A 13,151-nucleotide genomic window follows, 5' to 3' on the forward strand; every position below is an offset into this window, starting at 1 on the left:
GGCCGGCCACAGCAGGGATTAGCCGCCTCGCTGGGCCGCTGCCCTCCCCAATTTTCTGGTCAGTAACTTTTTGAAAGGAGAGCGTGTCTGGGGCGGCAGGGAGGGGCAGGCAGGAGAGGGTGACGAGATGAACGGGGGAGAAGAAATGGTGGCTGGATTCTTTCCAGGGCGGAAAGCTATCTGTCCAAGAACTTCTCCGAGGCACAGATTAAATATTCCTCCATCCACCATTAAATTACCGTAAATGGGTGACTGTGCGATGTCCTGACAGGCTGTGTGCAATAAGCAGTGCTGTGTCTCTTCTCCTTTATACCTCTGCATTTTTCTCTCTCCCAGACAGGAACTTCTGTGTCTGTAAGACTCATTCCGCCCAGGACTAAGCCTCCAGTCAAGACACACTTACTGCCAACTTAAAATTAAAAAGGAACGGGGACACGGAGTGGACTCTTAGACCCATGTCCATGTTTTTAAACTGCTTCCTACTAAAATGGACCTTTTCTTAAACTGCTGTTTAGACTCCTTACAAATGCAGACCCCTCAAATCCTAAGTAGGGCAGGATAAAGGTAAACCATAGCTTTTTTTGATGTTGGCTGAGCAAAGGATGCAGTGAGTGTAAAGGGAAGCGAAATGTCAACAGCACAGAGCCGGAGCGTGCAGGCCAGAGCAAACCAGTCCCAGCCCCACAACCATTCATCTGCTCAACAGCAAGCAAAACTTGTTGTTCAGTGGCATTGAGAACATGAGTGATCCGACTCTTAAGCTGTTTAGTTGAGTGGCTTAGTGAGAATGTTACAAATAACACAACTTCACCAGTGCCAGGCAGCAAATTGTCAAATGGCAGATCCTGCAGAAGGAGGTGAATTCAGGAGACCAGAGGGCTTAGTCCACAGGACCTAAAAGAGGCTGAGGACCTACACAAACAGTGGTGAAACTGTGGCAAGCAAGAAAACAAGACAGAAATATTGCCTGCACAGAAACCCTAGCCAAAGCTCTCTGTAAAGGTAGAGTTGGGGAGCAAAAGAAACCCCAACTGTGAAGCTAATGCAGCCACTAAAAGTCTTGTCTCTCTGTAAAGCCTGAAATCCTAGGAGACCAGAAAGTGAAGCCCTTGCCAGTTTAATTTGTAAGAATTAGGTGTAAGGAAGAAATTGAAAGTCTCATATGATCTTGTAGGAGCATTCAAGCTTGAATTTGGACCGAAAGCATGTTGTACTGAGTTTTGAGTTTTATACGCCTGTAAAAAGTAGCAGAAATGACGGCAGGAAACCTCGCTTCCCACTGTGTCGTTAGGGAACTTTCACCTCCCCCAAAAGAATGGTCTTTTATTTACTGTTTGTCTCCTACGCAGGCTGAAGCCTTCACCTGAGTGTGAACAGTATCAAGGACATGAAAACTTCCCATGGAAAAAAGATCAGTCCTGATCAGTTCATGCTGTCAGCAGGATAACCAGCAAATTGTCTCCCCCAGATGGCCCAAACTTTAATGGGGTCACCTTGCAAGAGTTGCCTGTAGGATATTAGAGGTCCCCAAGTAACTGTTGGGGCATAAAAAACGTTATGTCCAAGAGTTGCATCACGGACAGATGTTCCTTTGACAGGTCATCCTTTGCTTAACTGTTCTTCCATGTATGTTTCCTGACGTTCAATGCATCAGTGGCAGCTCTGGGGAGCAGGGGCTGTGCGGATGTTTGAAACAGATGAAAGTGAAGAGTGAGGGACCTACTTTTTATTTTGCAATAGCAGTGGGAAAGCCTGGAGTGCTGGGTATGTGAGGTCCATTTCTTGCCTTATTTACTCCCCTTGTCTGATACCTTGTTACTCCCCTCCCTTCTTCCTGCCCTACCTTCCATCACTCTTCAGCTTGGCAGTAGATTTCGCTGGGGCTGCACTTAACTGATCCAATCCTGCTGAGGGGCTGAGGTCCACACTGATACAAAGGCTGCACATCAAACTCGATGCCTGTGTTGACAGTTTGTAGTGTTTCTCCTCCCCTTTCCACAGAGATGTAGGTTGTGAAAGAGAGCAAGTGACTGTGTGCAGTTACAGTTACAGTTGAACAGTATTTTGTAAATATTTCCTGAAAGCTTGTGAAATTTCTCACACATTCTTGATTTCCCTTGAAGTCTGCAGAGTAGGCATACAAAACATCACCCAGTCTAGCTCTGAGCGCAGGAGCATGTAAACAGTCTTTGGTTTTACAAGCTTTGTGTAGATGCCAAAGCCCGATGGCCAGTGGTGATATATTGAGGCTTTCGAAGACAGGGCAGTGCACAAGCCAAACTTTTAGCTATATGCTTTCTTACAGCTTTTTAGTCTGGACACAGCTTTTCCCTTGAAAATGAGATCATCTGAGTTAAGGTTTCCCTTGAAATGGCTCTGGCATAATTATCCTTGCTCTGACATTTCTGGTGAACCAACTCACTAGTTCTTTGGTGTGTTTATAGATGCATCAATGATTTACAAGTGGGGTTTGTTGTAAATTTAACTCACTTAGGAAATGGAATGAGGCTTTAGTTTTGCTAAAGGTTTTTGGGTTTCAGCCTTGCTTAGTTGTACTAGAAGAGCTTGTTGACCCTGTCAGAGATTAGTTTTAGTACCAGTTATGAGATAGGCTTAACTAGTCCTTAAAAATAAGCATGTTAAAGCTTTCTGCAAGGGATTCATTGTGGGAAGGGAACACCGCAGGTCCTAATTTTTTATGCTCATTCTGCTGTTATTAAGTTAATTGTAGGGATTTGGTTATAAGCAGTGATGTAATTTAGACTTTTTTTCCACTGTTCTTTCAACTTTTGGAAACCTTAAAGATTATTCAATCTTTAAAGTTTTAAGTGTACTTATTTTTAACCATAAAAATCAGTATAACAGTCAGATTCATGCTCAGTACCAGTGGTATAGGAAATGACTGTAATCCTGGATCACATGTGATTAGGCCACTGCCTGGAAATAACCCCATTCAGAGAGCAACAAAACTTTCCATTTTTGAGGTCCATTTTCCCAGTCCCCTGATCAGAGTAAACCTGCATTTGGTTATGTGAATATCCTTATTTATAGTACTAAATAGCATTTTAGCATTATGAATGCGACCTACTGTGAAAAAAAACTGCATTGTCCTAAATTGCAGTTGTGAGCAGTAGCCGTCTTTTGTTCTTTCTCGTTTGGATCCTGCTGTTCGAATCACAGAGCAGTTAGATTATTCTGGTAACAGACTCCATTCAGGAGTTTATTTTTTGCAGAATGACAAGTGACCAACCATTCATAACATGATGAATACTGAGAAGGCTGTAGCTTGAAGAGCAAAAAGGATAGGTTGACTCATATGTTGATGTCGTAGGTAATCGAGATGGAATTATATTCTTTTTCAGCTTTAAAAGAAATTGAAAACGTTACATGCACTAGGAAAAAATAACTTGGTTAAATCTGTTTAGCTGCAGATTAATAGTTTAAAGATAGTGGGGGAAGCATCGTTTTATACTTGAGACAAACCTTGTCTCACTTGGAAAAATCATACTAGGTAAAACCCCAAAGTGACAGTTAATGAACCTGGTAACATTTCAGGTTATTTCTGACTTCTGTGGTAGTGCATTAGTTATGTCTTCCTTATACACCAAATCCACGCTATACAATTTGAACGTCTTATTTCCTTGGATATCTGCTATTGTTCTTTGTACAGGAACTATTGTATGTTTTACAGTGTTTGGGAATAGCAAATGAAATCTTATGTGTATTAGTTACAAAATAAATGAATGCTTGAAATCTCTCATTTAAATGTTTGGATTATCACAAACCTCTTGTTTAAAGTGCAGCTAGGACACCAGCCTGCAAGCAGTCAGCATTGCAAATTGTTACCTATCATGTGCTGAAAAAAAATGTTTTACTGCAGAGCAGATGTTATCTCCATATGTAGAAGCAGAAAACCTACCAGATATACAGGAAGGTCAGTTATTTTAGCATTAGAAGTTATCTTTCTGTGTATGTGCATGTCTAGCAAAAACGGGGATAGATATGAAAGTTCATGACAGAGAAAATTTGCCAAGTGTTTTGTATATTTGTGGTGTTTGGCAAAAGATTTGATTTTTTTTGTTGTAGCTATTGTGATGCTTGTAAACAACCTGTAAACAGAGGATCAACAGTGGGATTCATCTTCCATCACCATACCAAAGTCCTGCCTCCATGTAATACAAAGCCATTGTTAGTCTTAAATGAAACAATGCGACAGGGACTGGCAGTGAAAACACATCAAAGATGTTCATCGAACTGTTGAAGTTAGAAGCATGTTTTAATTATTTCAAATTTGAAGCAGTTTGGCTCTAACAAAAGTTTTTTGCTGCAGATCATCCTGTGGGGTCGAACTGAGAAATGCCTGAAGGAGACCACAGAGGAAATCAGGATGATGGGGACAGAGTGCCATTATTTCATCTGTGATGTAGGAAACCGAGAGGAGGTCTATCGGCAAGCCAAAGCTGTGCGGGAGAAGGTTAGTGTGTGTGGAAACTGTGTGTGTAGGCAGAATTTAGTAATTCCTCATCTTTGATGAGGAAAAACGTTGTACTTGCTAAAAAGAAATGTAGCCCTCCAGATGATATTGTACAAAGTCTAGCTACCTGTTTTAAGTGGTTCAGAGGGTTTACACAGCCTCCAGGCAAAAATGCCAAAAGCTATAAAATAAGAATGTATTCAGATATAATAGTAACTGCTAATCTGTGAGGAGAGACATTAGTTATAATAAGTCGTGTGTTTTTTTGCAGGTGGGTGATATCACTATCCTAGTGAACAATGCTGCTGTGGTCCATGGTAAAAGCCTGATGGACAGCGATGACGATGCACTGCTCAAATCACAACATATAAACACCCTGGGACAGTTCTGGGTAAGATAAGCTCTCGTATCTCATGTATTCAGACTTGGGAACGAGAGTGACAGATAACAGCCAGTAAACACGTGGCTGCTACAAGGTCTTTCTAAATGATGCTTGGTAAAATCAGTCTGACATGGAAGCAGGAAACACAGTATGAGGGGCAAAGGCCAGAGGAAAGAAGTCTAAAGAAAAATTTAGTTTGACAGGTTCTCTCAAATGGATTTCAGCTACTTCCAAAATATCACGTTAAAAGCTTCCAGTGGCATAGCATTTGAAGCTCTTGTATCCCTGTTCTGTGATTTCCAGCAAAATATCTGATGTCTTTTGAGAAATCCTGAGGTCACAGAGGAGAGTTGTCTATGGAGCATGAGAGGAGCATGAGACTGCCTTGCTTTGGGAAGGAAACTCATTCCATTCTGAATTAGATAATAGTAATTAAAAAAAATAGCTTCTTGTGATTTCACCACTTCACTGAAGACTTTATCCTCCACAAGATGTTTTTAAAATACAAAGCGCATTCTGTTTGTGGCCTTTATCTGTGGGCACTGCTTACATCTGCTCTAGAAAAATTCTGTTGTTTTTCTATGCAAACTTTGCCTGTTTAAAAGCTTACAGAGAATGCAAGGCAACAAGGCCGTCTCCCACTCCTTTCCTAACTTAACAGACAGTGCAGTTTAACGTGTCTCTTTGTCACCTTATTTTTTCAGTAACTAAGTATTGTTTTTGTTGTATCTCTGCTGAGCAAACCTTTTTTTTTTTTTTTTTTCTTCCTGTGTTGTTCTTCAGACCACCAAAGCATTCCTGCCAAGGATGCTGGAGTTGCAGAATGGACACATTGTTTGCTTGAACTCTGTCCTAGCCTTGTCAGCCATCCCTGGTGCCATTGACTATTGCACCTCCAAAGCCTCGTCCTTTGCCTTTATGGAGAGCCTGACCTTGGGGCTGCTAGACTGTCCTGGAGTGAATGCCACAACAGTCCTGCCCTTCCACACGAGCACAGAGATGTTTCAGGGCATGAGAATCAGGTCAGTCCAGGGGAACTAGAATAAAGCATCTCATTTTAAATGAATCATCAGAATACACTCCTAATTAATGCTTCATTTAGTTAAGAGAATTTGATGTCTCATTTGGCTGCCTGGGAACAGAGGGTCACTCTAGGCCACCTGGGACTCATCAGACTGGTTCCCTCAGTTTGCTGGCATATTCGTACAGCTTGCCTGTACTGTGTGAGGCATTTGCTTCTACCAAGAAATCTGAAAGCTATTTTTCTCTGGGTGTATTTAAGCCATTTGCAGCCACTAGAGAGGGAGGGTAGGCAATCTGAAAACTGAGGTCATTCAAAAAGGAGCAGTCTACAAATTACTTGAGAATTAACAGTACAAATTCCTTCTTTATCCACTGAAATACTCAATTCTTTCCCATTAAACGGAATGAGATCCATTTACTGGAGAAAGGCTGTCACTACCTCCTTTTTAGCTCTAAGAGACCAAGCTAAATTTAAAAAAAAAAAAAAAAAAAAGAAGAAGGCTGACCAAATTAATCTCTTACAATTGGCAAAATAACCTATTAGTTTGTGCTCTCTTAGTCAAGGAAGTATGCAGTGTCAAGCCACTATAGGAGCCAGGAAAAGCCTTATGTTTGGTACTAAAAGCAAGGAGGGAAAAAACTCACTTGTCTTTCACCTGTCAAGAATTTGAACCAAGCTAAGAGCAGCAGAGAGGAAGAACACCAACACTGAAGAGACAGCATTTGGCCTTGGTTTGCAGACAATTTAAGAAAGTCTCTGAGTCAAGGTCCTGAATACTCTCTGCCACTTCATCCTAAAGGCACCAACATGCACATTCCTTAACTATTTAGCTAACTCAGTAGTACAGGTTGGAACAGTACCTCATACGCTTTTCTGCTACTTCCAGCCTGCTTTGGGGGATGTCTGAATGCCAGTAGCCAAAGAAAACTCAGTGAATAACAGGACTTGGACAGTGATATCTTAAAGGAGTTTGGTTAACAAATAATTATTTTATTTTTTACTTTATTTATTCAGGTTCCCTAATCTTTTTCCTCCTCTCAAGCCAGAGACTGTGGCTAGGAGGACAGTAGAAGCCGTGCAGATGAATCAAGCCTTCCTGCTCCTTCCATGGACAATGCATCTTCTTGTCATCCTAAAAAGGTAAGTATTTCCCTTGCCCAGCAATAGCCTTGCTAGTCAGGCAAGATTGGCTTACAATCCTTGCTGTCCACCAAGGCAAACCTCAGTTTGACTGTTACCTGATAGTCAGGATCAGACCAGTTCATCCGTTCCCAAGAGAGTCATAGAAGCAAAAGAGGGAAAACTTGATGAGGTTCTTATGGCAGATTTTCTTCCTTTACCTGTTTCATAAAGTACCGCCTTTAAGAAATGAGTTTCACTCCCAAAATTCTGTTTCCTGAGATTGGAACTGATATCTGGGAAATTTCTTAACAACTAACACATGCATCGAGTTGATTTTGATTTAGTAAGCCGCTCTTTGGACTCTGTGCTTTGTATTGTAAAGGATTTCTGTACAATAAAGTACGTATATCACAGCTGTATTTAGAGAACATTGTTAAAGCCGTGAAACTGTCAAAAATATTTTTCTATATGATTAGGAAAGGAATTTTAAAGTGCCTAAGGAAAGAAAGTCATAACTTTATATCCCGATACAACTGAATACAAAATACATTTAAAAACTTGTTTCCACGCAAGTCTTTGCAAAACCTGTTTTGGTCAGGAACTGAAGTAAGACATTGTGATTTCTGTCAAAAATAATTACAATACTGCATGCTGAACAGGAAAAACATATGTACATATTTACACCTCCTCTTTTTGGAGTAGACTAAAAGGTTTGTCTGGTCTGCTTATTTTCTTTCTGTTTCTCCTGCAGCATTCTCCCTCAGGCAGCACTTGAAGAAATCCACAAGTTTTCTGGAAGCTACACCTGCATGAACACTTTTAAAGGGCGAACATAGACTTGGTGATGGAAGGACTATTCTTCAGTGAAACCAACACAAGCATGAAAATCCTGACAAGACTGTGAATCAGCAGTCTTGGCTTTTAGCCTGTTCATGTGACTTGCGCTGCTTTGAGGCAACACATTTCTTGCAGGTCATATCCATAGTAACATGACCTTTGCACAGGATTGAATGACTAGACTATGGACCCTTGGAAAGAAAAAACAAAAGCTTGAAAAGTTTATATGATGTTTAATTCTTAAGAGTTCAATTGTTAAATCTACTCATAGGTTTAAGATGTAATTTTTGTTTTTAAAGTGTCTGTAATCTGTCTCAGCTGAGAGGCAGCACATCACAGCCCAGACTTTATACATTCTCTTCAAAGGAACTGCAATTGCAAATTGATTATGATTTCATTTCAGCTTTTTGAATGGGAAACTTAAAAAATAGTTTGAAGAACTACAAGTTATGGACATTTAATGGAAGCTTCTTTCCCTTCCTTCACTTTACATTGATGAAGCTGTTCCCAGCTCATGTCAAGGAAGGAGCAAGCTGTGGAGCAAACTGCTGTTTTCTTTGTTAAAGGCCACCCAGATCTTCCCTCTGAAGGACTGTTCTGTGTCTGGGAAACCTGTGTTATGGCACCTGTGAGGGCTGCAGGGGGATGCTCAGTCAGGAGAACATACAGTTTGAATAGTGGAAGATTCCATCAAAGAGCTCATATATGAAATTTAGTTGTCTTTCTGAATATTTTTATTCATTTATGATGAAAATATATATATATTTTTAGCATTAATCCCAGATTGCCACGCATGTAGGCAGCATCACATTGGGGATGCACTAAATCTAGAACTACAGCTAGAGCCTGCTTGTACAAACACACATTCACTGACAATCCATAGAGAGTAAAATCCATTGTATCAATCTGCACAATGAAATAAGTGGAGTAATTCTCTGAAAACAGAAGAGAGAGTACTGTAGTGCTCATGAAATGTGAAGTTTGGAAGCACAGTTAGCAAAGATCTGATTAAATGCACGTTGAATTCAACTGGGAATATACCCATTGTTTTTTAGGGACATTGAATCGGGCACTGATCAGTCAAAAGTGATAATCAGCCAAAAGTGATAACTATTGCTTGGACTGAAATGCCAGAAGCAGCTAGACATTATTTATTTTTGTAATGATATACTCTCTTTGACAGCCCAGTAAGAGCAACACCGCATTCCTGTGCCAGATGCAGCGTGCAACACTAGGCACAGTAATGTAGTCGAAACAAATCAGAACACCACTAAAAGAGGCATTAATGTAATTGCAATACAGGAATGTAGCAAGCGGGACTGGAGAACACCTGAATGAAGCATCTGAAGGAAAGCCACATGGTTAAAGTACAGGAGTAAAGTTAGCACTCCTGGCTTAAATGTTGACCTTTTTTCAGATGTCCTGTGTGACCCAGAGCAAGATGATAATCTCAAGGTGCACCTTGACCTGCAAAACAGATATTTCTAGTGTTTCCCTACCTCAAAAGTTGTAAGTCTTACTACCTTAGTGCTTGTCAAATGCTCAACAAATTCAAAGGGAACACTCTATAGAAAGGTTTTATGCAAAAATCTAGAAAAGGAAAAAATACCTCAGAGGTTGCAATCTATAATTTCTTACAGAGATCTGAGTTCCAGCAGAAAAGCTGTGAGCTGCATTTGAGATGTTTCTTTGGCTCTGCCCTGTAGAATGGAAATCAACTACGTAGAAGCAATGATGTGAATGTTAAAATCTGAAGGCCTGATCCTTACTGCAAATCATGAAACGTATCTCTTCTTAAGCAGTTCAAGAGGAAGATATTGCAAAAAATGTCATTGATGCAAGCCCCTTTGCCTGCACGGGTACTTTGGGGGAGTTCTCTCTAGGTCAGTGCTTTCCTTCTGAGTGCAGAACATCCAAGCTGTAGCAGTGTGCCAGCTTTGACACGGTTTCTTACAATGGAGTTTTGTTTTGAATTCCTAGATGTCTGAGGCTCTCTGGAGAGGATGAAACTTTGATCTCTGTGATTTTGATGCCCACACTAATAGATGCTTTCGGCTTCATTTTTTTGTCAATTTTGGGGAGGAAAGCTAATTCATTGAAAACACAGCTGCAATGAGGGGAGACCTCTTCCAGGATCTGCCAAGAATACAAAGGTACTACACTTAACCAGGAGACACGTGGGAAAGGAAAAGATGGTTCCTCACCTTAGGCACTGTCATCCTTTCTATTTTCTCATTGACCACGGTCAGGAATGCCAGGCTTGTAGATGTGAGAGCAAACAGAACTGGTGAGACAGGACACCTCACGGTGTCCTTAAATCAAACCTTTATGTTGAGACTCTATAATGACATCCTAATGCAAAAGAGAGGTTAAAAACTAGTGCACACATTGATATGCATTCTCCACTCATCTCCAAATCCTGTCCCTTACATGAATCGGCTTTTTCTGCACTGCATAAAAGATGTTCCCTATCTACAGAGGTTGTCTTACATACTAAGTGCTGTTGATTTCTTTCTAATGAATATAAACAAGTCAGAATGTAGCAGACTCATCGTCTCACTCCTCTCATACACACACACATGCACACTTCCCTCTCTCTTTCCCTCAGGGTCTCTGAGCGGACAGCAGGTCAAATAGCAGTCACAGTGGGGGAGAGGTATGCAGCAAACAGAAAATAATGAGGAAAACATTGACTTTGCTTTTCAGATAGTAAGGAAGAGTTGGGTAAGAGAGTTTCTTCACTTGTGAATGTTGCGAGATAGAATGCTCTACATACAGTGAGATACTTGCAAGTCTGGATGAATACGTATGAAGAGGGTTTTTTGTTTTTTAAAAGAAAGCCTCTGGAATGCCTGCTGAGGTCTGCTGTCCCTTTGCACATAAGGTTGGTATTGGGTAATTCTGAAGTGCTGCAAATGTGGACAAGCTTTGTAGAAGCCTAAGGCCTTCTCAAAGGCATTTCCGCCCTTTGACTTATTTTAATTTTGGTTTTCCCTGCTCTCTCCACTGCCTCCTGCTTTCCACTCCACTAAACTTTTTTTTTTTTTTTCCTTCTGTATTCCTGTGTCATTACTGCACTTTTCAGTGCCACCATCTTGAAGCCAGATGTCATGCAAAGGGTCTGGACTAAATCTAAATCAGGGTATGTATTTATTATGCAGCTGGAGGAATCAAGGTGAAGCTGTAGGAGCAGGTCAGAGAGGTTTCATATGAAATTAGGTAAGTTCTTCAGGTTTTACTTGCTCTAATCTATGAATTAAAAGGCCCTTACTGTAGTTTATATACAGGAGTTTGCTGCCATTTTAAAATTGGAATGATGATAAAGAAATGGTAGTCATTGTGGGACATGCATTGTCCTGACATAAGACCCCTTATTTAAATAAAAACTCTGTATTTAAATGACCCTCTATTTAAAATTTAAGTATTTTCAGTTTCAGGTGGTTTCAGAATCTGATATTTGTACCAAGGAATTTTCATAATTAGCAAGACAGGGTAGGGAGAGAGAGGCTGGAAGGAGTCATTTGTAAGTAAATCTGATTTTTATTGATTTTGTATTTATTTTTATTTTTTGATTAAAAAAAATATTCCTTCATGCAACTTTGGTAAACTTTAAAAAGATCCTTCCTGCCGTCTGGTATTTTTAGGATGAAGAAAAAAGGAGTGAGCCCTGAAAGTGGGAACTAAACCCTACCTACCCATGCACTGTTTTATTGAGGTTAAAAAGTGACAGAGTCCATCCCAATATTTCTTCTAGAATCACAGAAAGTGCCTGGGCAAGTGATTCTACTGTTTGCAAAGAGAAACTTGTTGTACTTTTATGTAATGTGTTAATTAGTGTGGGTGGATATGACCAGATCTAGTCTTGCAAGCCTTTCAGACAACTCCCTGAACACTCCCACCTTGAGATATTAACAGATAGCATTACACTTGCCAAATCTCATAAAAGCCCACTAACAGACTTAATGCAGGCACAGTGTAAGTGGGTGCATTTATTTCAAAGAGAACACATCTGTTTGTAGCAGACGTGAATTCGGCCTAGTGCTTTCCTCTAGCTGACATTGGACTGCTGAGGAAAGAATACAGGGTGACCTTGGATCGTCTATTTTGCTTTTATTTCTTCATGTGTCTTTAATAAACTAAATCTGGGTGATGGCCACTCTTTTGACAGCCCTTGCTCATAAGTTTTTGGGGTAAAGCAAGCTTATGTCAAATGTATTTTACACATTTTTCACCAAACAAACAACAGCTCTGAGAACCAGGATATTCTGCATTGTCTTTGCAGCTCGCACCTCCCTGGTGCTGAGATCCTCAGTCTTGTGTTGTTTCTCAGCCTGCTGGAGTTCGGAAACTGAGCAAACCCCGTCAGTCACAAGCAGCAGTTGCAGTCAGCAGTAAACAGAACGCTCTTTGTTGGAGTGCTTTTCTGAAAGAGGGCTGTGAATAGTGGCAGGCACCTCTCACACACTTTGGCAACTCGGAGAGAGGCAAGAAGAAAACCTGAACTTCACCTTGTCCCCTGCTGCTCATTCTCTTTTTATCCAGTGTGTCCCACAGGAAGCTGGCAATTCAGTCACCTCAGTGACCAATAAACTGTCTTCCTACCCTCTATTCTACTGAGATCGCATCAATACCTTACTTCAATACCTTCACGGAGCTGACAGTTTCAACAGAAACAACCCTTTCTGTATTCTCAAGAAGAGTCAGATTGGCAAGGTAACGTCTCGGAGGGACCAGACGTGGTTTGGGGAGGCTCAAGTACTCCAGTCAGGGTCTAGAGATGGAAGACACAAGGCACAACTTTGCTGTTGCCAGTTCGATAGAGGGTTCTCCCTACTCCTGTCTTTTCTTTAAACATACACCCTCTTTTGTTTCTGTAACTGATCCCGCAAGCCCTCAAGGCTTTAGCAGAAACATGCTGATCCAGCCTCTGTGGACTGGATGCAACTTAAAAGAATAGACCTCTGAGGAGACAATTTATAGCTTCACACCTTCCCAAAGAGACCAGGTTTATGAGTTCCTTATGTTAGCGTTTGCCCCGTATCTGAGTTTAAAGTAAGGAGATTGTACTAGCACTGTCTTAAGTAGCAAGAATTCTCAGAGCCCATTCCAGTTCTTCTGAAGAGAAGTCTGAACAGAAACATAACGAGATATTACACATATGCTCACCTTTGCTATGGGTGTTATGTCATATTAACAGAAAAGGAAAAATAAGGCTGACTTTTCTGCACGAATCTACAGAAGAACAGTTCCTCCTTAAGTAGGAACTAAAGCACTCAAGTGCAAGTACAGGAGAAAACAAAACAGAGGATAGA

The 13,151-nt window shown here is 40.8% G+C and overlaps 1 protein-coding gene across 3 annotated transcripts in view; it reads left to right on the forward strand.

Annotated features, from left to right (window-relative positions):
• DHRS3 (dehydrogenase/reductase 3) overlaps positions 1-11,833 on the forward strand; it is a 29,377-nt gene extending 17,544 nt beyond the window's left edge. For all 3 annotated transcript variants that reach the window (XM_084300069.1, XM_084300070.1, XM_084300071.1), the window contains exons 2-6: positions 4,331-4,474; positions 4,746-4,865; positions 5,640-5,878; positions 6,895-7,020; positions 7,754-11,833. In XM_084300069.1, the coding sequence (XP_084156195.1) occupies positions 4,331-4,474; positions 4,746-4,865; positions 5,640-5,878; positions 6,895-7,020; positions 7,754-7,838 (714 nt within the window). In that variant the 3' untranslated portion in view covers positions 7,839-11,833. The remainder of the gene's footprint in view (positions 1-4,330; positions 4,475-4,745; positions 4,866-5,639; positions 5,879-6,894; positions 7,021-7,753) is intronic.
• Positions 11,834-13,151: the final 1,318 nt, after the last annotated feature.

Source organism: Netta rufina, assembly GCF_964035555.1.
Source record: "Netta rufina genome assembly, chromosome: 22".
Taxonomy (NCBI): Eukaryota; Metazoa; Chordata; class Aves; order Anseriformes; family Anatidae; genus Netta; species Netta rufina.